The sequence below is a fragment of the Eptatretus burgeri genome, chromosome 15 (genome assembly GCF_056783735.1).
Source record: "Eptatretus burgeri isolate ZD-2024b chromosome 15, Ebu_testis_v1, whole genome shotgun sequence".
Lineage (NCBI taxonomy): Eukaryota > Metazoa > Chordata > Myxini > Myxiniformes > Myxinidae > Eptatretus > Eptatretus burgeri.
The window spans coordinates 59,749,218-59,777,149 of NC_140975.1; the positions used below are offsets into that span (position 1 = coordinate 59,749,218).

General features: G+C 45.4%; 1 protein-coding gene across 2 annotated transcripts in view; it reads right to left on the bottom strand.

Moving 5' to 3' along the window:
* PAXBP1 (PAX3 and PAX7 binding protein 1) overlaps positions 1–27,932 on the bottom strand; it is a 49,863-nt gene that overhangs the window by 12,572 nt on the left and 9,359 nt on the right. For both annotated transcript variants that reach the window (XM_085856228.1, XM_085856227.1), the window contains exons 2-12: positions 24,391–24,660; positions 24,169–24,270; positions 16,206–16,424; positions 15,767–16,108; positions 15,429–15,535; positions 15,041–15,225; positions 14,309–14,498; positions 4,740–4,872; positions 4,382–4,460; positions 3,512–3,639; positions 2,190–2,389 (exon numbers count right to left, since the gene is read on the bottom strand). In XM_085856228.1, the coding sequence (XP_085712354.1) occupies positions 2,190–2,389; positions 3,512–3,639; positions 4,382–4,460; positions 4,740–4,872; positions 14,309–14,498; positions 15,041–15,225; positions 15,429–15,535; positions 15,767–16,108; positions 16,206–16,424; positions 24,169–24,270; positions 24,391–24,660 (1,955 nt within the window). The remainder of the gene's footprint in view (positions 1–2,189; positions 2,390–3,511; positions 3,640–4,381; positions 4,461–4,739; positions 4,873–14,308; positions 14,499–15,040; positions 15,226–15,428; positions 15,536–15,766; positions 16,109–16,205; positions 16,425–24,168; positions 24,271–24,390; positions 24,661–27,932) is intronic.

A 27,932-nucleotide genomic window follows, 5' to 3' on the forward strand; every position in this document is an offset into this window, starting at 1 on the left:
AGAGAGAGAGAAAGAAAGAGAGAAAGAGAAAGAAAGAGAGAAAGAGAAAGAGAAAGAGAAAGAAAGAGAGAAAGAGAAAGAAAGAGAGAAGAAAGAAAGAGAGAAAGAGAGAGAGAAAGAAGAGAGAGAAGAGAGAGAAGAAGAGAGAGAAAGAAAGAGAGAAGAGAGAAAGAAGAGAGAAAGAGAAAGAGAGAGAGAAGAGAGAAAGAAAGAGAGAGAAAGAAAGAGAGAGAGAAGAGAGAGAGAAAGAGAGAAAGAAAGAGAGAGAAAGAAAGAGAGAAAGAAAGAGAGAGAAAGAGAGAGAGAAGAGAGAGAAAGAGAGAGAGAAAGAGAGAAGAGAAAGAAAGAGAGAGAAAGAAAGAGAGAGAAGAGAGAGAAAGAGAGAGAAAGAGAAAGAGAGAGAGAAAGAGAAAGAGAGAGAGAAAGAGAAAGAGAAGAGAGAAGAGAGAAGAGAGAAAGAGAAAGAGAAGAGAGAGAGAGAGAGAGAGAGAGAGAGAGAGAGAGAGAGAGAGAGAGAGAGAGAGAGAGAGAGAGAGAGAGAGAGAGAGAGAGAGAGAGAGAGAGAGAGAGAGAGAGAGAGAGAGAGAGAGAGAGAGAGAGAGAGAGAGAGAGAGAAAGAGAAAGAGAAAGAGAAAGAGAAAGAGAGAGAAAGAGAGAGAGAGAGAGAGAGAGAGAGAGAGAGAGAGAGAGAGAGAGAGACAAAGACAATCGGGTAGGTTGGAAACGAATGGTTACGTTAACAAATAGCATGTATTTCCAAACAAATAGCATGTATTTTCAAGCAATGCAATGTCACAAAGGAAAGTTTTAGCCCTATATACATCAGCCCCTTGGACAATCACCTTATCATGAAACTGGACAAAGGCACCTCATTCACTCCAGAAAATTAGATAAGTAAGAGTGATAGAGATATGGAAGGCGGGACTCGTTGGCAAACCCTCATCCACCCGATGCGGGCTTATGTCGTCCCAACCAAAAAGGGAGGGGGGGGAAGGAAAGAAGACAGAGTGATGGTGTGATGCGCTGTGTGGGGAGAGGTGTGGTGAATGATTTGTAATGCCATAGAGGAAATCGTGAAAGCGAATCAGTACCCCTGCTCTGAACAAGTTGAGGGGAAATCATCGATTGCTCTTTGTGCGTTCCAAGTGAATGATTAGAAAGAGGGAAAACAAGAGATAGATCGTGCAAATCAGTGTGTAATCACTGACAAGTCCAGAGAAAGAGCTCCGTGGCTGGTTCGTGTGACTCAATCTGCAGCTGGCTTGATCGCTTCCAACAGAGCTTGTCTGCGCAGCTGCTCACGTTCACCCAGATCGTTCCTTGAGGACTCCTTTTGGCTCCCGTTGCTCCCTGGATGTACACGACTCCGAGTTCTGTGCTATCCAGACTTGTAAAGCCCTTAGCCGAGGCGTGGCGCTGCTTGTTGATCACGGTGCTTCCTTTGCATTGGAGCATGGCTGTTGTTAAGCCACGTTCATTGGTCGAGCTCCCGGCTCGGGGACACCGTCCTCTGGTAACTCCGCTCATATGCGGTCCTTGCTGCTCCATCAGGTGCTGGATGTTCCCAGTGCTAAGGGATAATGTTCCTTTGATTTTGCTTTGTATTGTGGTTTTGTAATGAAATGTGGAGTTGTGTGTTGCAAAGTGTGTGTGGATGTGCTGAAAAGAGGTGCAGGGAATGAGAGAGATTAAAAGGGATGGGGGGGGGGGAGAAATACGAAGGGATAGAAGACAGGGGATTGAGAGAAGAGTGACAAAGGGGATTTGAACCTGCAATACCAACACAATGCATTTCCTAGTCCACTGATACGAGGGGAAAGATAAACTCCAGAGTTGCTTTGTGTGTTGGATGCAACTCCCCGGGGTCTTCCCAAAACTGAAATAATATTTTCTGACATCGGGGACTTGTTTGTTGAGAGTTAGTATATGATCAAATGTTTAAAATCTCGGCTCAGTTGAGTCACCATAATGACTGGTTAGATGATTTAAAGTTTAACTGTAGTTACTTACTACAGTACAATTACTAAAGTACCTACACATATATACAATGGAACATTTAAAGGTTTATTTTATTTTCTACATTCATCCAAAGCTTAAAGTGGAGCATGTTCCACCATTTGTTGAAAGTTGTGGAGAACGTTAAACAACTTGGTTCCAGCATGTTCCGAATTTGTGTATGGACAACAAACCTCTAAAGGGTTCCACCGAAGGAGTTGGATTTGAATCAGGGGAGTAAGAAGGCGAGAGAGACAGAGGGCTGCAAAAGCCTGTTGATAGGCGGCCGGGAAACTCTTGTGCCAAGAGGCAAAACGGATGGAAATTCCAGACACCGTTCCAAATTCCTCCCACACGTCAATCCATATATTCGTCGCCTCCTCCAGGATTCTTTCTGCAGGGAGAATGGGGAGGTGGGTTGGTGGAAATGGCCTGCACATCAAAACTGCAGCTAGGCAGCTGGTCATAGTCTCAGAGCTACAAACACCGTGCACACAGTTTCCCTGCTCTTGCAAAGGAAACCATGGGATCTTCTCAGTCCACAATGACGAAAGCAAAACTAGAACAGCACTCGGGAGAGCGCATTCCTCAGCCAGGCTGATCAGTTGTACGTTGTGTATCCCACTGACCTCATCCGGACCTTAACCAAACTCTAATCGGCTTGTTCTTGACACCTAACCAACTCATCCACCAAGTTTTGTCATAATCCATCAACAACTTTTTGAAATATCTTGCTATGTATCATTTTTTTTGGCCCCATCTCTCAGTGATGAAGAATCACTTGAGAACTTAAAAAAATTCTCGTATCCGGATTCGGATCTTCATCAAAATCAAAGCAATTCGTCCTTGTCATACACATAACCTTTCCGCTAAATTTTGTAATAATCCGTTCACAACTTTTTGAGATATTCTGCTCACAGATAGACAAAGAGAGAGAGAGAGAGGGAGAGGTGAAAATATAACCTCCGTCCACCTTAGGTGGCAGAGGTAGCCGGCAGCTTCATGTTTGTAGAAACAAAATAATGTGGAAGTGCTTCAAAATGTCAAAAGTTGTAATAACTGCATTCACAAGTGGTTTGGTGATAGTCCAATAAACGATCTGACTTCGTAAATTGGAAATCACAAAGCTTGGATATCCAAACTGTACAATTTCCTGCATAATAATCGACATTCCAAAAAGGCACTGCATGTCCTCATGTGCAGAATCTCCTGCCAGAGTTGGATGAGAAGGACAAGAGGCAAATACCAATACATCTTGCCTTCCGCTGATTAAAATAAATAAATAAATCGCAATGTTTTGATTGCACTCTTCCACCATTACCCTATTCACATTTCTTGTCGACATGCTCAGATCACGGGAATGTTACAGCTACAAAAGAAATTCCTTCATAATTTTTTTTCTTAAATCAAGCATAGCGTTGACTTTGGGAAACATCTCACCCGCCATGTGCATAAGTTGATTTTTACAAAATAGAATTGAATACGAAGAGACTTTGTTCTCTTTTTAAATTCTCACCTTTCTCTGCTGTGAAGGTCGCCACGTCGATAGACGTTTCCTCGTCATCACTGGAAAGACCCTCGTGGTGAGTAGCGTAAGGGGAATTGGTGATCTCAACACCCTCCCTTGCTTGCCTTCTTCTGGTCCTGTGAAGAAAGTTTCCAACAAGTTCATGATGTATTTCTACGTATTTAAAAGGGAAAGGGGGAGGAACAAAGAAGGCACTCGTTGCTGTATTTTATACAAGTCTGCACAAATGATGATCTATGCTTCTTGGGTTTCCGTACGGACGGAAGACCAATATCCAGATAATTTATGGCCGCAGACACACCACAGGAGAAAGACCAGAGCGATAGGATGGGACATGGAATCCTTGATCGCAGCCTGTTCGGGTGCTGCAAGTCCAACGGGAGTTGGGAATAGCCAGAGGCAGGCAGGGACCATGGTCAAGCAAATCAACTGGAGCTGGCACGAGGTTGGAGGGTGGAGTGACACAAGAAGCAAGAAGAGGGGTGGACGGCATGATGGTGGGAGATGCTCACTCCTCCCCGTCTGGGCAGCAGTGCATTCGCTTCGTGCGTCCGAGCTCCACTGCAGATGTGACCGCACTCAACTGCAGGCTTGACTCAACTCCTGAACAAACAGTGCGGGCTCCTTTTATAACCTCAGGTTGTGGCCTGCCCCATGACGTCGCTGAGCCCTGCCCGCTCTGTGTTCATTGGCAGTTCAGGCGTCGCTCGAGCTGATGCCCCATCCCAAAACTTCAGGCTGTCCCGCATGTTTGAGGCTTGGCAAGAGCGTGCCTAAACTTTGTGTAGTCCTGTGTACTGCATATCCAAGTTCTTCTGTTCAATACATGGTACGAGCTTCATGCCTTGACATTCTTACCGTCGTGCCTCCCTTTCAGCTACCCTCCTTTGCATTGCCGCATCCATGTTCTGGTTTCGGCTCATCCCATCGGTCTTGCCTGTCATGGGTAGTGTGGAGGATTGGGGAAGGGGTCGAAGGGCAGTGGAGAAAGCAATTTACATATAATATGCAAGAAAAGGTCAAAATTTCTGACTCCCGCAAAATAAAATGTTCTCTCAGATCATGTGACATGTTCAAGAAGATGACACCACAAGACATCGGGGAAACGTCTTTACAGGCTAAGAGAACAGGCAAAGGGGAGGTTACAGGCTTAGGGATAGAAAGATGAATAATAGGGAGCATGTTGGAAGGACTGGGGGCGGGGAGCTGAATTTACCCTGTCGAGATAGGGGAGGAGTGCACTGGGAAGCCTCGTCAGTGACGTCTTCACGGCGACGGCGTGCCAATCGTGCTGCCCTTCCTGCCCAAAGGTCTAGGAGAGCGGAATCAAGCTCATTGACTGTTGGAACCTGGGGGTTGAGGAATGTATGTGTGTGCAAGTCAAACTTTGCAAACAACAAAAGACACTTTACTATGATTGCCAACGTAAAGATGATGTCCCAACGGCCTTGCTGTCGCATGATCGATAACCCAGGGACATTCCCGCTTTCATTCATACTTATCTTTCCAATTGAAACTGGTGTCCGCTTCAAGTTTCTCCCCCAAATTTTTTTTTTCTCAAAATTTCCAAGTCAGATCTTAAGAGAATAACGTCAGCAACGTCACGCCGATCAAATTGACTCTGAGAAACCCTGTTGGTGTGTTGTTCATGAAGATCACGTAGCCACGATATTTTTGAATAATTGCTAACCTGCTGGATTTTGTCACTGTGCAAGAATTGGCATTCATTCAAAAAAAAATTGCATTATAAGGCAAGGATTGTGCTTCCAATAATAATAATAATAAAAAAAAACGAAGAGCACATCATGATCCATACTTTTACCAAGCCTGGCGTTGGCTTCAGGGTTAGAGTGGCTGGCTTTGGATTATAGGATCCTGAGTTTGAGCCCCGTTGGCCACTGAATCAACACCAAGTGGGGTTGACTCAACCTGTCATCCTTCCGAGGTCAGCGAAATGAGCACCAGTGTACTGGAAATAGGGGCATTGCATCAGCGGCATTGCCGCATTCCTAACGAATGATGTAACCAGCAGCGACAGGCCACACACGAGTGTGTGTATACTTTTCCCAAGTTTGATTTAAATCATTGAACCCAGATTCAAAACATTAAATGATTCTGGCTGCCAGACCAAGCATCCAATCACGTTGAAATTTAAAACATGTATTCCCCACGACCAATAGATCATAAGTGTGACGTTTCACATTGATTGATGAAGTGGTACAAGAGAAATAATTTTTTTAAGATTTTCGGTGAATCCAATTTGGCTGCCAGACCATGTGACCTATTAATTTTATTCGTGAACACCCTGGTATTCCCAAGACTTGGGGAACATGTGTATGAAGTTTCACCTCGATCTGTCCAGCCGTTCTGGAGATGGTTTTTAAAAATATTTAAGGGTAAATCAAATATGGGTGCCAAACCATGTGACCTATGACATCATAGGTGAAGAACTTTTTGTTACTCAAGTATCAGCGATCATACCTGTAAAGTTTCGCCTCGATCTGTTCAGCCGTTTCGGATAAGAAGATTTTTGAAGGTTTTCATGTTAAAAACAATATGGCTGCCGAACCACGTGACCGATGACATCAGAAATTTTTTTCAATTCAAAAATTTTCAAACTGATCACATAAAACGTTCGACGCATGCAATGACGTCATAATGAAGCCACCTTTGACATCATCAAAATATATATATAAATTATATATATATATATATATATATATATATATATATATATATATATATATATATATATATATATATATATATATATATATATATATCACTTTGCCATGAGGAGTACTTGACGTGCAAAGTTTGAGATAGTGGTCCCAAGTTTTTCCTTTTTTCCAACATGGCTGACACACCACATGACCAATGACATCATAATCATCATTAAAATATTCTGCATGAGCAGTCCCACCTATGGTGAAAATTTTGGATCAAACGGATAAGCGGTTGGAGATAAAACGAGACGGTATCATGGAATAAATACATACCCCGCACAGTCTTGAGAAGGGCTTGGTGTGAGCTAACTGTTTTTTTTTTTTTAAGGTTTTCTTTTTCTTTCATCCAATATGGCTGCCAATTCCACATGACTGATGACGTCATCTTTATCAACCCATATTTCCCATGGGTCGTTGATCCATTCGTTAAAAATTTGCATTGATCGGTTAAGCAGTTTCTCCTATGAATATTTTCAAAGATTTTTTTTTTCCCCTTAGAGCCAATATGGCTGCCAGACCACGTGACACGTGATGGTCATTTTTATGAAAATCCTGCTGAAATTGCAAGTTAATTGGATGAAAATTGAGGATTTTAGAAATTTGGGCCATGTTGACCTTTTGGCCTAAGTTCACCTCAAAAATAATTGGTGGTTGTATTCAGTGAACTTGTATGAAAATGCTGTTCAAATTTCAAGTCTATTGGATGAAAATTGATTATTTTAGAAATTGGCCGATGTTGACCTTTGGCCGAGGATGACCTCAAAAAAAGTAACCGCTATATGTAAGACATGGTCACGTAACATGTGGTAAAGTTTCAATTTTCTCCGCTGAACGGTTGTCGACGTACACTCTTAACAAAATGCAGACACGTACGACGTACTACATGCGTACGTCTGCTGCCGAGCACAGGCTAATTAGCATGGACGGACGTATGTACGTACAACCGGAAACAATGCTACCGGTGACTTCCTCAGCCAAGGCATAAAAAAAAAAAATCAAAAACTCAATGTAACACCATTTAGTGTGTGCACTGAAAGATGTGCAGCAACAGCAATGAGGGTGTTTTATGGTGTCCTACATAGATGCGCGTAGATAAACAAAAATCCTTTTATCAAGAACTACTGAGAAATGTTTGAGTCGAAGTAAACTTTCGTGCTTTTATTTACATATTTGTTTTTTCCTACAGTGATCAAAGGCTCGCCGAAGAGCTTGTACATAAGCAAGACGAGGACACAATGAGACAAGTGCAGTATATTTTTAAACAAATTATATAAGAATATGAGGAGACAATGGACAAATCAACAGAGTCTCTGTGAATTTAACTCGAACAGGTCAACCCGACAGTCTAAGTTCCTTGTTAAAGGAAAAACTGGTTGTTGAAAAGTCCACAGCCAAGTTGGAAAGTTTAACGGCATACAGCAGCTGCTCCATTGGTTTTCCGAGTGGTACGCTTCGTGCTGGTCGGCATCATGAAGTGTGCAAAGCAAGGTTTGCGAAGCGATTGCACAGAATTATCCACAGAATACACTGCAATTTACTTATACCGATAACTGTCAAGAATGGTGTGGGGGGGGGCGACTGTAGTAAAATGGTAAAGGGTAAAATAAAACTCTGAGAAGATGGCGTCTGGTTTTCCAAAGCTGAAAATGATGATTGCAACATAATCTTGTGAAACAGTGTTCGGGAAGCAAGCAAGGTGAAAAGCGGGGTTAAACAACTGGTTCTTGTTGGTCCGTCTGTCTTAACGGTATAAAATCGAGGAACAGCTTGTTTAAATGGAATGTTATATTTTAAACACAAATCGGAATATGAATAAGATGACAAGTCTTTCATTTTACTGCACCTTGGCTCTGAATTTGTCCCAATCGTACACTATCGGTCAAAAGTTTGAGAACACCCCCATTTTTCCAGTTTTTACTGAAATTTAATCAGTTTAATGTGTCAACGTACTCTGCAATTAAAGCAGAGAACAAATAAACAATTGCAGATCAAAAAGAAATCATGGAATCGTTTTGTTGAACAAAATTTAATCTAAATTTTTGACTCATCAAAGTGGCCACCTTTTGCAGAAATAACAGTCGAACATACCCGTGGCATTCTTTCCACAATGGAAATCAAATATTGTTCGGAAAGTTCTTCCCAACACTGTTGCAGAAGTTCCCACAAATGTGTTGCACTTGTAGGTTGCTTTGCTTTCACCCTTCTGTCCAGTTCATCCCAAACCAGCTCGATGGGGTTGAAGTCTGGAGACTGTGATGGTCATTCCATGATTTGAAGCCTACCATCTTGTTCTTTTCTTCTGAGGTAGTTCTGGCATAGCCTGGAGGTATGTTTTGGGTCGTTATCTTGCTGTAGGATGAACCCCTGACCAAATAGGCGTAGACTAGAGGGTATTGCATGGCGCTGCAAAACGCTGTGTTCGCACTTTTGGTTCAGGGTGCCAGTCACTCTGTGCAAGTCGCCGACTCTGGATCCAGTAAAAGAGCCCCAGATCATCACGCTTCCTCCTCCATGTTTGACAGTTGGTGTCACACACTGAGAAACCATCCCTTCGCATACTCGACGGCGTACAAAACCCCTGCGTGATGAACCGAATATTTAAAATTTTCATTCATCGGTCCATAAGACCTTCTTCCAGTTTTCAGTAGTCCCCTGTTGGTGCTTCATGGCCCAGGCAAACCTCTTTTTCTTATTTTGCCATCTTAGCAATGGCTTTCTTACTGCCACTCGACCTGTCAAACCTGCAGCTCAAAGTCTTCTCTTCACAGTTGAAACTGAGACTTCCTTACTTCGACCAATGTTAAACTGTACCTGAAGCTGCTGTCCTGTGAGACACCTATCACGCAAGCTGTTGACTCTCAGAAACTTGTCTTCTGATTGTGTTGTGGCTTTGGGTCTGCCAGACCTCTTCCTCTCAGAGTTTCCTCCAGTTTCCAAGTGCCTTTTCATGGTGTAGGAAACTGTACTCACTGACACCTTGGCTTACTTTGCAATTTCCATAAAGGAAAGACCTACACTTTTCAGGGTTAAAATGATCTGTTTGTCTTCCTTGGTTAATTGTCTTTTTCTTGCCATTATGAGAGAAATGTACTACTTCCTGCAGTGCAATATTGTCCAAATAATGCTTCAGAGGGTGTAGCAACACAGTCTGTTCCAACACTGCATTTATACAGAGAGAGGGTTTGTAACTAATCAACAAAAGTTAGGACACCTGCAGGAATTGTTTGCATCAACTTTCAAGGCTTAATTTACTTCCATTGCTGCAGAACAGCTGCAGTTTCTAACCCATTATTTGTTCCCTGAAAAGGGCCTTTTTTTAAACAACTCTGAAATTTACATTATTTTTCAGTTTTTGGTAACTTAAACTTTTTTTTTAACCTCTGGCAGTTTATCGCTTAGCTTTGTACCATTTCAGGTTATTCACTGGACTTGAACTGCTTAAATATTAGTAATAACTGGAAAAATGGGGGTGTTCTAAAACTTATGACCGGTCGTGTACATGTGCAGAGAGGAGTGAGATAATATTATTACTCTGTCTGTCTGGCAGTCAAACAAAATTGAAAATCATTCCAAACAGGGAACTTACTGTTTTAATGATGTCATTAAGGACACAAACAACAGGCATGAATAACTCATGCAATGTGTTCACATTTCCAAGCTGGCCTTCAAAGCCAGTCGCCGACTGGACATCCTCCATCACATCATGCAAAGTCCTTCCTTGGCAAACCTGAGCTCCTGACCATATACAAAGCTTTCGTCCACAGCCTGATGGAGTACTGCTCTCCCATCTGGGCTGGTGCTCCTGCCTCTCACCTTTCTCGGCTTCACGCTGTGGAAACCAAGGCATTTAGGATCATTGGTATCTCCCGTGATGAGGCTGAGTCTTTGGGCCTCTCACTCTCTCACCGCAGGCAGGTCGGTGATCTTTCTGGCTTCTACAGTCTCCTCTGTGGCCTCGCCCCCCCTTGCTCTGTCTGAGATATGTCCCCCCCCCCCATATTTCCACAGGGTGCTCAACGTCCGCCAACAACACCCTTCTGGTAAAACTATGAAAATCACGAATCACTGCTCACCTTCACTCTTTCATTCCGCTTTTTTCCCCGCCTTTGGAAGAAATTCCCTCACTCTCTTCAATCCCACTCTTCCCTCCAGGTCTTCAAAACAGATGTTCACCACCACCTCTTATCTCCCCCCATCCAAAACCACGATCTTTTGTATCCCCACTAATCCACCCCAAACCCACCTTCTTCAAATTCCCTGCTTTCCTTCCTGAAAGGCCCTGTCATGGAAGGACCTGAAAATCCCTGTGTACCCCACCCCCATCCCTCTCCCTTCCACAGATCTCACATCTCTGTCCCCCACTGTTTTTTTTCCTTCCCTCTCCCACCCCTCGTCTCCTGCTCTCCTTGTTGGACGTTCTGTGTGCTTGCTCTCATACGAGCCTCGACGGTGAATACAAAAAAAAAGATGCAATAGATTGCAGAAAATGGCGGTAAAACGTGGAATTTATTTACTTGTTTGACTTTATACAATCTTTATTTTATTTAAATTGAATTATATACTTGGAAGACTGCAGTACACAAATCACCCATCATAATACTTCTAAAAACCTCCAGTTTTGCAGTACTTCAATGGGGGTGGTGTATAAGGGTGGTGTTCGGGACTGCTTCTGAACTACTTCAACAGTACTAAACTTTCGGATTATATTTTTAATGATCGTTAAAACATTGTTTTATTTTAATTGAAGCAAAATTGAAGTCACACTGTGCGGGGTATCGTGTTCTATGAACTGACGAGTTTGTTGATGTAATCTATTTGTGAAACTCGGTGTGTGCCATTGCGCTGGGTTTGTGTGTCGCTGGGTCAGGGTGGTGTGCAGTTTTGAGCACCAATTTGAGTTTGTTGTTCTAAATCATACCCTTCATCTTAGCCTCTTATTTCAATGTCCTGCTTGTCGCCCCGCTGATGGTGTTGAGTCGTTTCCCCTGTGTAACCTCGCTCTTTCTTGAGCCTCAATTTTGTAGAAAAAAAAATGAGAGAGAGAGAGAGAGAGAGAGAGAGAGAGAGAGAGAGAGAGAGAGAGAGAGAGAGAGAGAGAGAGAGAGAGAGAGAGAGAGAGAGAGAGAGAGAGAGAGAGAGAGAGAGCGAGAGAGAGAGAGAGTGAGAGGGAGAGAGAGAGAGTGAGAGAGAGGGAGGCTGAGAGAGAGAGAGAGTGAGTGAGAGAGAGAGTGAGACGGAGAGTGAGAGAGAGAGAGAGAGAGAGGGAGAGAGAGAGAGAGAGAGAGAGAGAGAGAGAGAGAGAGAGAGAGAGAGAGAGAGAGAGAGAGAGAGAGAGAGAGAGAGAGAGAGAGAGAGAGAGAGAGAGAGAGAGAGAGAGAGAGAGAGAGAGAGAGAGAGAGAGAGAGAGAGAGAGAGAGAGAGAGAGAGAGAGAGAGAGAGAGAGAGAGAGAGAGAGAGAGAGAGAGAGAGAGAGAGAGAGAGAGAGAGAGAGAGAGAGAGAGAGAGAGAGAGAGAGAGAGAGAGAGAGAGAGAGAGAGAGAGAGAGAGAGAGAGAGAGAGAGAGAGAGAGAGAGAGAGAGAGAGAGAGAGAGAGAGAGAGAGAGAGAGAGAGAGAGAGAGAGAGAGAGAGAGAGAGAGAGAGAGAGAGAGAGAGAGAGAGAGAGAGAGAGAGAGAGAGAGAGAGAGAGAGAGAGAGAGAGAGAGAGAGAGAGAGAGAGAGAGAGAGAGAGAGAGAGAGAGAGAGAGAGAGACGGAGAGAGAGAGAGAGAGAGAGAGAGAGAGAGAGAGAGAGAGAGAGAGAGAGAGAGAGAGAGAGAGAGAGAGAGAGAGAGAGAGAGAGAGAGAGAGAGAGAGAGAGAGAGAGAGAGAGAGAGAGAGAGAGAGAGAGAGAGAGAGACGGAGAGAGAGAGAGAGAGAGAGAGAGAGAGAGAGAGAGAGAGAGAGAGAGAGAGAGAGAGAGAGAGAGAGAGAGAGAGAGAGAGAGAGAGAGAGAGAGAGAGAGAGAGAGAGAGAGAGAGAGAGAGAGAGAGAGAGAGAGAGAGAGAGAGAGAGAGAGAGAGAGAGAGAGAGAGAGAGAGAGAGAGAGAGAGAGAGAGAGAGAGAGAGAGAGAGAGAGAGAGAGAGAGAGAGAGAGAGAGAGAGAGAGAGAGAGAGAGAGAGAGAGAGAGAGAGAGAGAGAGAGAGAGAGAGAGAGAGAGAGAGAGAGAGAGAGAGAGAGAGAGAGAGAGAGAGAGAGAGAGAGAGAGAGAGAGAGAGAGAGAGAGAGAGAGAGAGAGAGAGAGTGAGAGAGTGAGACGGAGAGAGAGAGAGAGAGAGTGAGAGAGTAAGACGGAGAGAGAGAGAGAGAGAGTGAGAGAGTGAGAGGGAGAGAGAGAGAGAGAGAGAGAGTGAGAGAGTGAGACGGAGAGAGAGAGAGAGAGAGAGAGAGAGAGAGAGAGAGAGAGAGAGAGAGAGAGAGAGAGAGAGAGAGAGAGAGAGAGAGAGAGAGAGAGAGAGAGAGAGTGAGAGAGTGAGACGGAGAGAGAGAGAGAGAGAGAGAGAGTGAGAGAGTGAGACGGAGAGAGAGAGAGAGAGACGGAGAGAGAGAGAGAGAGTGAGAGAGAGACGGAGAGAGACGGAGAGAGAGAGAGAGAGAGAGAGAGAGAGAGAGAGAGAGAGAGAGAGAGAGTGAGAGAGAGAGAGAGAGAGAGAGAGAGAGAGAGAGAGAGAGAGAGAGAGAGAGAGAGAGAGAGAGAGAGAGAGAGAGAGAGAGAGAGAGAGAGAGAGAGAGAGAGAGAGAGAGAGAGAGAGAGAGAGAGAGAGAGAGAGAGAGAGAGAGAGAGAGAGAGAGAGAGAGAGAGAGAGAGAGAGAGAGAGAGAGAGACGGAGAGAGAGAGAGAGAGAGAGAGAGAGACGGAGAGAGACGGAGAGAGAGAGAGAGAGAGAGAGAGAGAGAGAGAGAGAGAGAGAGAGAGAGAGAGAGAGAGAGAGAGAGAGAGAGAGAGAGAGAGAGAGAGAGAGAGAGAGAGAGAGAGAGAGAGAGAGAGAGAGAGAGAGACAAGCCGGTAGGTGGTGATGAGTCGCCGAGCATGGAAACTATATGATATAGAGCAAAATGGATGTCATATCACGGATAGGGAATCACCTTAAGATTATGCATTTCAGATCTCATCCAGTTCCATCAACTGATAACTACTCGGTATCCATTTGAATGAAAAGTCCCGAAAATGCGGTTTGAAATCGGAAATCCCCAAAGTTCAAGGGGGTGCTGTGGGTGAACATAGATCTAAATCGAAAATCCAGTTCGATCGTTTGTGCACAATGTATTCCAGACGATTAGTGTGAATTTTCATGACCATCCAACCATAACCCGAGGAGGAGCAGCATTTGGCGCGAAGGCACCTCCAGCTCTCACATATCAATTTTTGCACTAATTGACCTTTGACCCCTGACCAAAGCGAAATCGGTCAATATGTCCTGAGGCAAAGTTGTAGTACTCATTGAGTACCATGAACGTGCAAAGTTTCATTCGTATCGATGCACTCACCTGGTCGCTAGGGGGCCTTCAATTTTTGCCAATTTTCGCGCATTCCCTAATTGTAGGGGGCGCTGCAGGTAAAGTATTCCATATATCACAAAAACCGGAATATATTTGATAGAGCATCACCTGTAGATCATTCGTGCCAAATTTCATAACCCTAAGTGGGATAATGGCTTTCTGAATTGATTTCGCATGAACGGTACCGATTTTGAAAGTTTTTCAGTTGTTGCTGGGGAACCAAAGCGTCCCTAGCAACCATCACAATTTCCAAAGCACGAGGTCATAAGATGTACCTACCACCCGAGTTGGGTCAAAATCCGCCCACGTTTACTACCAATTATGCTGATGGCAAACGAACAAACATCCAAACAAACAGACAGAATTACTGACAATAAGGGTCACCTATTTCGGCAACCCAACAGACAGAGAGACAGAGACAGAGAGTGGGACCAGTGCTCTGACATCTTTATGCAAGCACAGGCACACGATCTAATATATCATGTTGAAGTGAATGCACAGAGCAGTCCAACTTTATAGTACCTTCTCATTCAGGCACTCACTGAGGTCCCGTATGTAGCCCACAAGCTCCTGGTGAAAGCTGTATCGACTGGCAGCCTCAAGGGAGCTTGCACCGAGCTGGTTGATCATTTTGCGACACGACTCCAGGTCGGTCCTCACTCCTTCCAGTTCGATCCGATGACGAGCACGCTGCTCCTGGAGCGCTATGAGTCTATGACAGAGGGAGGACAGAATTGGTGAACGAGTTTTCAATTCCGACAGTTTATTATGTGGGTATAAATGACGGGATTATTAGCAACTCCCACTTCCCCCAACTTCTCTCCATCATCTTTATATGCCAGGTGTTCCCCTCCATGAATTCTGACAGCTACTCCCAATCCACTGTCCCTTTTCTTACCACTCCTCCGAAACCTCTTATCCTCTCCCTTTCTTTCTTTATGTATTATATATATATATATATATATATATATATATATATATATATATATATATATATATATATATATATATATATTTAAGCATTTCCACCCCCTGCCCCTTCCTTGGTGTACAAAGCAAAGCGATGGCCAAAAAAAAAAAGTCAGTAGGCTAAATATAGAATAGTTAGCAAAATTATTTGACAGGATTTTTGGCAATCGGGAACCAATAGACGATAATGGTTCCCTGAACAACGCTCGACTTTTCAGCCACCTGCGAAAAATGCTGCACAAAAACAAACCACACATCACAAAGCAACAGAAATGTCTCCCTCACTTGTTTTGAAGACTCTTTGTTAACTGACCCAGACTCGGGGGCTCAGCTGAAAGAGTTTGATGTTGTGACGGTAGCATCACGGCCTGGGGATAAACTGGGCCAATCGGAGCAAACGGCTGTGGAAGAGCCCCTCTGTAGACCTCGTGGAAGGGGCCACCATCATGTGGGGCTGCAGCCTGCTGTACCTGTGCAATGCGAAGAAGGGTGGAGATTGGCAAGAAAAACAATTAAAAGGAAATGTGGTGATATAGGATATTTTGAGAATATCTACCATTTGGAATCTGAAATTAACTTCACCAGTCATGCAAATGATGCTTCAGTTTCAAAACCAAATTTCAATCGCTTTTTGCATCGAACTGCAGAAACTTCACCGTCACAGCATGCTTACCGAAACAAGTCCGATGGCTTTCTGAAGTTGTCCTTGCTCCCAAGTACGGACGTCATCATCCTGTCCATGTTCCAGATCTAACCGTTCATCATCGCTGTCCTCGATGCCTGTTTGGTGATCATAAATGCAAGAATGAAATAAATAAATAAATAAAAAGCCAAACAAAAGATGACGACTGTAAAGCTCATCACCGATAAGTTTTTGGTGAATTGGAAGAAAACCTTATTTCAATGACAGCTTTCATGTCGATTTTGGGATTCTATATATATATATTTTTAAAATCACAAAGCATAGAGCCCTTCAATAAAACGAACACAGTCCCCCACCCCCTCCCTCACCGATCTCCTCCGCAATCGCTTGCCTCTGGGTCCTGGTTCGCAGCCCCCTCATGGCAATTCTTCTTCCTCCACAAACACCGTCGCAACCACTCTCCCCCCCATCACCGGTTAAGTCTTTCCCCCTTGACGCCCCCTCATCTTCATCCTCGTCATCATCTCCGTCGCTGTCCCGCACGAGGCGTGACTGGAGGGCCGGGTTATTCCCGGTCCGCCGAGCCGTAGACCCTCCACTTTCCAAAGGGATGAAAGATGGTGCTGGCCCGTAGGCAACTCCACCCTGCTCCCTCGCCAGCTGCCTGCGCTTGCGAGCCTCATGAATGAACCTCGCATCTGGAATTTCTCCTGTTGAAGAAGTTGTTTGTTTTGTTAATGAAATATGCACAATATGCTTGGTAAAATCCACCCTTTTTATCAGCTTTAACGGACAAGCAAAATTTACCTGGTTTTAGAGAACTCAAGAATGAGAAGGGTCGTAGAGTTGCCTCAGATCTCATTTTTTGAGAAATTTCCTTTCCATCTTCTCCACTATCATTATCAACTTCCATTTCCACCTCTTTTCCCAGGATCGTGGGACCCAACGATGGCTGAACCCCATGTTGACTCACTGCAGAGCCTTCAACCCAGTCCTCAGCATTTCCCTCCTTGTTTGGGCCTTTATCTGCGGTTAAGCAATAAAGTGGGATGAATCAGAGGGGACAATCAGACCAGATCGGGACAAGTACCCAAGATCACCGAGCCAGCTTGCTTCCCAATAACTGGCATATTCCATTGAACGACCAACGTGCATAAGAAATTTTATCAAACAATACACCTGCACAAAAATCAATCGTATTTCTTCGAATATATTGTTGAGGAAATGGTTCCTCGAGATGAACATTGCATATTTGAGTTTAGTTAGCTCCTTCATGAATCTAATAGCATAAGCATAAAGGAATTAATTGTTATATTTGCTATGAATCGCTTATGTAATAGATAGAGAACATATACCTGGATCCTGGTGTTTGTGTCGAAAAATTCCTATTCCTCTGAGCCTATTTTTAATGTGCTTTCCTTTGTGAATCTGTCTAAATGTTCTTTTAAGCATTCTGGAAGGCCATCAGGTGCCAGTTTAGGCACAGAAACAGCATCGCTGTTTCTTGAGAGGGAGGGGGAGGGACTGTCCAAGCGACAAGTAGGAAGGGGGCAGGCCTCCAGCCATCAAACTGGGCCAACGTCCAATGGTGAGAGGGGAGGGTCATGGTGCGTCATCGCTGACGCACAGGGCCGTGGCCATAAAAGGCAGAGCGATGGCAGAAGTTGAGCGAGTTCCTCAGAATGGTCTGATGAGAAGCTGTGTTTCTTCGGCAATCCGACCTGAGCCACGCCACGGCTGAGCCAGAGCCACACCCTCTCTTCTCCTCAGCACCAGCGGCGGGACAGAGTGAAGGAATGCGGAAGCTGTTCATCCCTGAAGAGCAGCCTGGACCGTGACCATCGTGACCGTGACCATCACGGGCATCGCACGGTATTCCTGTCTGTCTTGTGACTTCCCCGTCCACTCTACCATGGTGCGATTGCTCAGGCCTGAAGGCAAAGATAATTAAGGCTCCCATTTATCGTTTGGTCTGTGGGCACAAGTAAGGTGATTGGGGGTTGCATCATTTATTACCTCTGCCACCATAGGTGGACGGAGGTTGTTTTCACCCTTGTCTGTCTGTCAAAGAAATGGGAGATAGATGAGCAGATAGAAAGAGGGAAGGGAGAAGAAGAAAAAGTTAGCATGAGCAAAAAGGGCAGGAGAGGGAGCAAAGAGAGTGGGAGAGAAAATGACAAAGAAAGTAGAGAAAATAAAGGATGAGGTTATCAAACGGGTGGTGATTGTGAGGAGTGATGTTGTGGTGATTTTGCAGGAACAACACCAAAGGCTGCAAGACGTGGAAGCCCGAGATGGCGGGGCAGTGACAGAGGAGGTGAGAAGGTGCGTGGAGAGCCACATCAAGGATGTAAAGGAGGAGGCATGACAACTCTATCAGGTGAGGGCCCAAATCTCCCCCAACAGAGTGAGAGAGAGTGAAAGAGGGTGAGGAGTGTGTGGGAGCTTGGGAGCACGTCCAAGCGAGAGGGAGCGGGTCAACAGACAACAAAGACGGGGGTACGACAGTTAGTCGGATGCGAGCCCTCACCCATTGGGGGGGATTGGGGCCCATTGGAAGGGCTGGGCCCCACGACAGTGTCGTGAGGACTGGTGTTTGGGGTTCGAGCCCCAGGATCTCAGACGGTTCCGCTAGCGCCATATGATGGCAAAAGTGACCTGGGGGCATTCCTGGTGCAATTTTATTACATAATGCGTAGGAACAGCTGGGGGCATGATGGAGGAGGGGGGCATTTAGTGGCAGCATTGCACAGGGCAGTGGCAGAGGTCTTGACAACCATGCCGAAGGCCCAACATCCTTAAAAGAACTCGTTTTGGCCCTAAAAAACCAAATTTGGCATAGAATAGCAGCGCAAGCTTTTTAAAGCTCAGCTCACTGTGTGAAAGGGATGACTCAACAAATCAGCATCAGAATTGGCACATATTATCCATGTGGTGAGGATCGTGCACACAGCGAAGGCAGCACCCGCTCAGGAAAGTGTGTCGGGGGTGGAAGATACGTGCACACCTTTGGGATTTCCTTCCCTTTGGTGTACGTATGTTGTTTGTGGTGCCAGACTCAGCGCGTCGTCTAATGACGACAATCCAAGCTTTGAGCTTCACGAGTCTGGACGAACGTCCAAGTCAGCTCCTACTCAAATGGGATCTTTATCAGTTGGTGTCTGTGACTTCTGAGTGGCGTTACAATGACTACGTCAACAGCGTAACGTTTTTGAAACTTGTATTTCAAGCAAACGGATGTAAAGTCAAATGAGGAAGTTCACCATTACATACAATGTCCAACTTTGATTCGTGCGAGGAGATTTTTTCCGCCACACAGTGTTCCAATCCTGCCGGCACAACTTGCGCGTGTTCACCTCGTCCTTCGGGGTTGTCGATTCTTCAATTCCGGTCGTGGTCTCCTCTCATATGATGGCCCATCCAGGTTGAGTTAAAGAGCTCAAAGAAATTATTTCCCAATACACAATCTTCATGAGTTTTAATCAACCTGATTACGATCGGCTCCACGTGTTAACAACAGCTCTGGACATTTACACTTCATTCGACCAGGGGATGACGGAAGCACACAGCTCATCACATATCACCCGTCTCTCTACACCTCCCTCTCACGGGTTTATATAGCATCACAGAACAATCGTGTGCATTCCAGCAAATACGATTCAAGTCCACACTGGACGTTTCATCTGAGAACATTCCATCACCTTCATGAATCTTACCAGGCAGATTACATTACAATACCACCATCTAAAATCAAAATTAGCTCATTACATCAAGCAGTTTCTATTACAATTTACCAATGTGTGCAAACCAAAACTTATAACATGTAACCATCCCTCTTAATCGTTCATTTACAGACATTTACTAATGCTTAAATTCACCACATCCAGCTATAAACCGAAAATGTGGTGTTGGACCAGTTCATCCAGGCTATGCCAGACCGGGACCTGAAGCCTCAGCTGTCAGTTTCGCGTTTGGCCACCGTGCATGAGGCAACCGACACCATAGCCCAGTGGGAAGCAGTGAGGCACACACAAAGGTGGAGAGTGGGTTCAAGCTCTTGTCGGTAGAGGTACCACAGGTTCGTCAAAAGTATCTGGAGAAATGGTCGTGGGGAACTGGGGACCCTCACTACATGAGGTGGTCAGCGCCATTTTGCAAACGGTTAGGGGAAGTGGGACCATAGTAGGAGGAGGCTCCATTGGTCAGACCTGGCAGACCATTGACAGGGACACCAAATTGACAGCCAGAGGGGGCAATTTGGAATTTAGGAGCGCACTTCACCAGGTGAGGTGCTTTAATTGCGGCCACACGGGTCATAAAACACAAGACTGTAGGGAAAGACCTTGACCCGCCAAACCAGGCAAGCTTGTCGCCAACACTCCCCACCTCCCCCCCACCCCCCTCCAGCGTCGCAACAAATAGTCTTTTGAGGACAGATTGGTACTGGTAGTTTGACCATTTGGTGTAAAATTTAAGGCGCAAGGATAGACGCTGTGGTGGACACAGGAGCAAGCACCACAATCATCAGCCTTGTGGTCCTGTATTAGAGTGCAAACGGTTGGCATTACATCCACCATTTAAAAGACAGTCTGCAGTTGGCTACTCAAGCAACGGCTTCCATCGCAGTGCGTGGTTTCGTAATCCTGAAATTGGGTAAGATGGAGAGTAGAGGTTTGGGTGGCAGAGGTGTACGACCTAGGCCTAATATGGTTGGATTTACGAGCTGCCACCAGTTGTAAAATTGATATTGGCTGGAACATCGTGCAGGTGGGATCAAAATAGCTGCCACTGTGGAGAGTGAGGACTGCAGACAAGGTTGGGCTGGAGGCTCTTCACTATCCCTCCAGGTGCCCTATTTCTCAATGGTGAAAAGTTCTCATATCCGGATCTAGATCTTCACTAAAATCAAATCAATTTGTCCCTACCACACTTTAAGCTGTCCACAGCATTTCATTCGAATCCGTCCGTAACTTTTTGAGATATCGTGCGACATATCATTTTAGTCCGATCTCTCAATGGTGAAGAATCACATTTAAAAAAATTACACTATCCGGATCCGGATCCAGAACTTCACCAAAATCGAATAAATTTGTTCTCGTCACACAACCAACCTGTCCACCAAGTTTTGTCCGAATCCGGCCATAACATTTTGAGATATCCTGCTCACAGACAAACAGAAAGACAGATAAGCAGACAAACAGGGGTGAAAACACAACCTCTATCCACCTTTGGTGGTGGAGGTAAATACAACTCAACAGGAATGTGTCAATGGATTTGCCTCCACCCACGTTAGATGTCAACTAATCCACGATTACATTTGATTTCAATTAAAGTTCACATCAGAGAGAGAGAGAGCGTGAGAGAGAGAAAAAAAAAAGAAGTAGACGACGAGAGACATCGGATGATTCTAACTCAAGTTATGGTCTGCAAAATGGTTCTCAAAGAACACATGACTTTTGACCTTTGATCTGATGAACCCAAATAGAATCGGTTCATACTGTGACGTCCACGGGACTTGAACAGTCCCGCTAACGTAGAATGAGCCGAAACGATGGAGGCGGTTTATTTTTATAACCCAAAGATGGCGGTTCTAATCGCTCTACCGCAAACGGGACGAGGAAGGTGGCACGAGTCGCTTTTTACTGAGTTAATGATGTTTATTTCAGTAACCAGAAATAATCAGACTCGGCAAGAGGAGGGATCCGGGGCGATTCGACGGGATGGTGGTGTGTGTTCGGGCGTGGGGAAAACACAAACAATTCCAATGGATATACCAATCTCAAACCCTTTAAGGCGCCAGGTACACACACACACACACACACACACACACACACACACACACACACACACACACACACACACACACACACACACACACACACACACACACACACACACACACACACACACACACAACGTAGCTGGTCCTGGTGGTCAGGCTGGTCCGTGGTGTTGACGCAACAGTCCTTGGATTGGCGTTGGACGAGCTGGCATTGCGCTCGTCAGGGGCAGGAGACACCGTGGTGCTGTCGACCTCCAGGTGTCGGCCCAAGTCCGCTCACAGCCGCCAGGGAGCCAGTTCTGGCGCCAAGTTGCGAGCAGGAGAGGGAGGCAGGTCCGCCCGCCGTTCGACCCCGTACTCCGAGCCAGCAGAACCCCAGAGCCAACCGAGGTGAGGCACGAGGCTCAGCAAGGCCACGAGACACGATGAAACCAGGGCCGAATCAGCGCAACAACACAGCACGTTCCCAGCACAACAGCCTCCGCCAAGACGGTTTCTCTTTACCGATCTTCTTCCTCCTCCTTTTCCCCGAACAGAACCTTTTTATCCTCCCGTCCTCGTCACTTCCAATCGAGCCGTTTTATTGGCCCTGCGCCGTCGCCTTCCGCCAATCGTGATCACGGGAAGGAGCCATCCGCAGCACTGTCCTGTGACGTCACGGCAAGCCTCCAGGGAATCCTAAAAGGGTTTACGCAGACACCTTACCCTATCCCGTCTCCCTATCTAATTACGTGACAATTATCATTTCCCCCTTGAAGAAATGGACATTTACTAGACAACTTATCACCACTGAATTGCTACTTATTACATCGAGATCCTGGTAAACTCGAACAGCAAGGCATACCTAATTAAACATCCTAATTATCCTTTGAATGCATACCCCCCCCCCCTCAAACGTAACAATACTTTTGTCAAGTTTGGTTGAAATCTCTTTCGTGGTTCACAAGTCATTGCGGTAACAAGGATTTTCAATTAAAGGTCACATGACCTTGGAGGCTCACACCCTTTGAACCGAAAATAGAGTATAATCATCTTGTATATTATTTCCGAGTTTGTGGTTTCGTGTCGCGCTATCTTCGACTTTGTTCTGCGCTCGAGTAACGTGATATTCGGCTTACATTATCTCAAAGACCATATGAGGTGCATGGTACAAAAAAAGGTAAATAAAATGGTTCTGAAACAGTGAAATCATATTCCACTTACTGCATTAAAGTAAAATTACTACTGATACTCTGCATCAGTTCCTTTCTCAAACACACCCACCCCAACATGTCGCGCAGAGCGCGGGTTATGCTAGTTTAGTCTTTGTATTACAGTCTGTACTGTTGCTAATTTGATTGAAAGCCCTTCAGTGGTTCTCAAGTTATCATGGTAACAAAACAAAACAAAAAAAAACTCACGAGAACAGACACATGCACATTGCACATACGCATCTGAAAACATACTGCCTCTGGCCTTCCACGTCAGGGGCATAAAAAGGGATTAAAATAAATTGATTATCGAGGATTCTTAGTCTCTTAGAGTCAGTAACTTCTTGCTATTTAATTTTAAAGTGATTACTCTCACCAAAGGAGAGGGGATTGCATTTGGGTCCATTTATCTGTCTGTCTGTCTGTCCGTCCGCACAGAACTTTCGTGTTTTCCTCCGCAACCGCTTGTGGGATTGAGAGAAAATTTTCATCACTGGTGCGACGACTCATGTGGAATGTGTTAATGATAATTATGACGTCATAGGTCATGTGGTGTGGAAGTCATTATGTGGTCATTAAAATGTGGTAAAATGTGGAAGTCATTACAAGGAAGAAAAATAAAAAAAAAATAAAAAAAAAAAAACTTTGGACCTCTATCTCTGAAACTGCACCAAGGAAAAAAATTAAACTTGGCACACAGCAAGTACTCATCATGGGGAATGAGTTTGATTTTTTTTATGACATCACCGGTGCCCTCGTGATGACGTCATAATTGCATATATATAGAACGCCACATGAGATCAGTATGAAAATTTTTGAGGGTCATCTCAGGATAAAATGATCCACAGAAAAATAATTAATTACGTCATCGGTCACATGATTCGGCAGCCATGTTGTTAAAAAATAATAATAAACCTTCAAAAATCTTCTCTGAAGTGGCAGAACAAATCGAGGCAAAACTTTACATGTATGACCACCTGTACATAAGGAACAAAAGGTTCAGACATATGATATCATCAGTCACATGATTGGCAGCCATATTGGATTTACCCTGAAACCCATAACAAAAATACACCACTCAAAAGGAGTGTTGGGGACGGTCTGCAATCTCTGATTGCTCTTTTTGTTGTTGAAAATGTAATCGTTTTTGAGGAACTCCAGATGGCACAAAATTTCTGTTTGTTTATAATGAATAGAATTTGCTCATTTATGAGGAACAACCTGGCTTCTTCTTCTTCTCCTTCTTCTTCTTCTCATATGCAGCACATGGCTATGGGTAGCATCATTTCCTGGAGGCATGGCTGCACCACTGATGCAGTGCCCCCATAGGTGAGAGCAAGAATTTGTTCAGGGTGCCGGCGATAACTCGCCTACTCTTCACGAAGAACACCGTGGGATCTTTGACACCCACCAACTAATGCTTGCAGATGGGACACCCAATTTAATGTCCATCTGAGGGACGGCACACACAAAGATGAACACCCTGTGTGCGAAACACCAGGATGACAGTTCACAACTGGGTCGGGATACAAACCTCGGCCAGACAGCTCAGGGGCGAGTCTGCATACCTATAGGCCAACCTGCCAGCCCAAACAACCTGGGTGACTCTTCCCGATATCAGCATCTTGAAAAATCAAAACTGCAAAATTGGGAATCTCAATGCAGTCTGAAGTTCAAGGCAGAGAGCAGTCTTAATCAAGACAGAAAATCCATCAAAGAAAAGTAAATCTCATGTCAATAAAGTAATAAATTGGATTGAAAAGCTACATTTTATGGGAGTGGTTGCCAAACATGGTACCTTGCGTATACCGCTGGCTATCTTGGAGGTATTCTTGTTTTAGTTTCTTTGCCAGCTTCCGACTCAACGTTGGTTTCTTCACATGGATGACTTCTCCCTCATCTACCAGGTACAAAGCAAACAAGGCAGTCAAATCCTTTAATCCACATACCAACGAACAAACGCACCGACCCCCGCCCCCAACCACCACCACCCCTTACAAGCCACGTCCTGTCCACATACCTTCTTCATCACAAAAGCTGAGCAGGCTTGCAGCAGATCTTGGTCCTTTCTTTTTCTCTTGGTTCTCACCTCCATCTTCAACATCCCCTTTACCACCACATCCTCCTCCTCCTCCTACTCCTACGACTCCCACTCCTACTCCTACTCCTTGCCCTTTCCCAGGACCACTCTTCACGATATCCTCATTGGTTACTGTGACAACAAATGTCTGTTTTATCTCAACTTTTTCCTTTCGCTCCGTAGGTTCTCCAGCGACTTCATTTGCGGACTCTGCAAATAAACAAGTCAGTAATACTTGGTTTTGAACAAGGCAAAACGTTTAAACCTCAAACTGATGAATTACATTTTATTTATTTTTAATACAGCTATCGAGGCTGATTGAAAAGGAGAACAGAAGGCTAAGGGTGAAAAGATAAAGAAAAGTGGGGTGAAGGGGAACAGGACAGGAATGCTTGGATGTAGCTGGCCATGAATAACGCTGAACCAGATGAAGGGTGGACAAGGTCTCATTGGGTAAAGAGAAACTCAGAGGTTTAAATAAGAGAGACAATGAGATGGTGATGAGCAACAGGCTTGAAAAGCCCAACTCAAGGGTATGGCACAAGACAGTTCTACATGCAAAATAAGAGGTCGATGAATGTAAGTGAGGATTTATCTTAGACTAAAGAAACCCTTATCTTGTTGCATTCCTTGATGTAATGCAGGAAACATGGGGGGAGATGGGTGGTGAAGAGGGAGGGGGTTGGGGTGGTTTCACAGACAGACGAGAAAGCATGAGGAGCAACACCAGAAGAGAGCCAGGGAAAGAGTGGAAGGCCAGCAAATTGCCGACGGTGAGTGAGGAAGCCACACTGCGACTCAACCTCCAGTTGCAAGATACCAATGACAGGATGGGCCTGACTCCATGGTCTCAGTGAGCAAAGGTGGTATGTAGCACAATCAGCTTTTAGTCGGGAGCGAGCCATATTCTATAACACTTTTGATGAAGGCCTTGTACACCATATTGTGACGGTTGGCGCCCGTGAATACCTCCAGATAGCACGACGAGTCATTGAAGGCCATGATCACCTTTTGTACTGTTATCCTCAAGCCGGCTCCCAGGTCCAAAGCCGTGTTACCGTTACAAGCGAGTTTACCGTTACAGACGTGTATCGTGCCGGCAGCTACGTGATGGAACTTACCCAATAGGCCGAAGGGGACAGCATCACGTACTTCATTCTTATCGACAGCCCAATTGCGCTAGACCAATAGATCATCAGCTGTCATATGCCATGGTCAAGACGAGCAGGAAAAGTCAGGACCGAAAGCGTTTTGTACATGTAATCAAATCTGGCATGTATTTACAAAGCAATGCACAAGCACATATTTACAAGGCAATAACACATTCCCCTTATCCGATATGCGTACACACCCGCCCTCGGATTCCAAAGCAATCACTTGTCACTTTACAATCTGGCCGGCCTCATCCATCCGAGAGAAATGAGAGAGATGGGGTATGTGTGGCCGAACCCCTCCGCACCTCACTGCAGCTCTGCGAAGCCGACAACCTCCCTGGCGTGAACACTGCCGGGACTCCCCACAAGTCTTGGTCTTCATGTGCGCCACGCTAGTTCCAGTCACAGTGTTCCAAGTGCAACACAGCAAATCCGCTCCAAAAGCCGCAAATCAGGCGAGGCACAGCAAGTCCCATTGAATAGCCAAAAGAACAAACGCTGAGAATCCGAAGTTCGAGACTAAGACCAGGACCAAGATGCTGAGGACCACCACCAAGCTAAGCTCGACTACCAAGCTGAGCTGAGGACCAGTCTGACTAATGTCCATATAACCCATGCCTTTATGGCCACCCAAAAGCACGGGCTCCATCTCCATTGGCTGACACCTTTGGGTACGCTAACGTTGGTCAACTCCTGCAATAATAATGTGACGTCCACGGGACTTGAACAGTCCCGCCAACGTAGAATGAGCCGAAACGATGGAGGCGGTTTATTTGTTTATAACCCAAACATGGCGGTTCTAATCGCTCTACCGCAAACGGGACGAGGAAGGTGGCACGAGTCACTTTTCACTGAGTTGATGATGTTTATTCGTTTTTACTATTGACCAGAAATAACAAGACTCGGCAAGAAGAGGGATCCGGGGCGATTCAAACGGGATGGTGTGGGATCGGGCGTGGGGAAAAACACAGACAATTCCAATGAATATACAGATCTCAAACCTCTAAGGCGCCAAGTTCACACACACACACACACACACACACACACACACACACACACACACACACACACACACACACACACACACACACACACACACACACACACACACACACACACACACACACACACACACACACACACACACACACACACACACACACACATCGTAGCTATTTCTGGTGGTCAGGCTGGACCGTGGTGTGGACGCAACCGTCCCTGGATCGGCGTCGGACGAGCTGGCTTTGCTCTCGTCAGGGGGGCAGGAGAAACCGTGGTGCTGTCGACCTCCTGGTCTTGGCCCAAGTCCGCTCACAGCCGCCAGGGAACCAGTTCTGGCGCCAAGTTGTGAGCAGGAGAGGGAGGCAGGTCCGCCCGCCGTTCGACCCCGTACTCCGAGTCAGCAGAACCCCAGAGCCAACCAAGGTGAGGCACGAGGCTCAGCAAGGCTCCAAGACACGATCAAGAACACGATCGAATCAGCACAACAACAAGGATGCTCTCCGCGCAACAGCCTCCACACCAAAAAAACACGATCGTTTTTGTCCCAATCTTCTTCCTCTTCTTTTTCGACCCCAAACAGAACCTTTTTATCTCCCTGTCCTCGTCACTTCCAATCGAGCCGTTTATTGGCCCACCGCCGTCGCCTTCCGCCAATCGTGATCACGGGGCGGAGCCATCCGCTGCACTGTCCTGTGACGTCACGGCCAGTCTCCAGAGACTACCAAAAGGGGTTTACGCAGACACACTTACCCTATCCCGTGTCCCTATCTAATTACGTGACAATTATCATGTCCCCCTTGAAGAAATGAACATTTACTAGACAACTTATCACCATTGAATTGCTACTTATTACATCGAGATCCTGGTAAACTCGAACAGCATGGCATACCTAATTAAACATCCTAATTACCCTTTGAATGCATACCCCCCCCCCTCAAACGTAACACTGCCCCCTCCTCTGGTACCGCAGCTCCTGCAAGGTATATCACAGGCACTATCGTACCAGCCTTAACACTTACTGACTCACACCTAATTAACCTAACGAAATAAAGTAGGAGGGGCAATGGGCAGCGAGTCGCAGCTAACTTACCTATCCTGCTTACTGTACTACCCCCTTATGGCCTTATCCTCGCCTAGACAATCATTCGTTTTTTTTTATTTTATTTTATCACATGAGAGCACTGAGCGAAGTTGCACTCCATCTTCTGGATCATCGCTCTTGCCCAACACTCTTCCAGTGATCTGGGGAGGGGAAACAAAAGGTTCCACAAAAACACAACACTTGTACTTTACATTCCTACTCTAAGCCTTAACGACACTATTCAC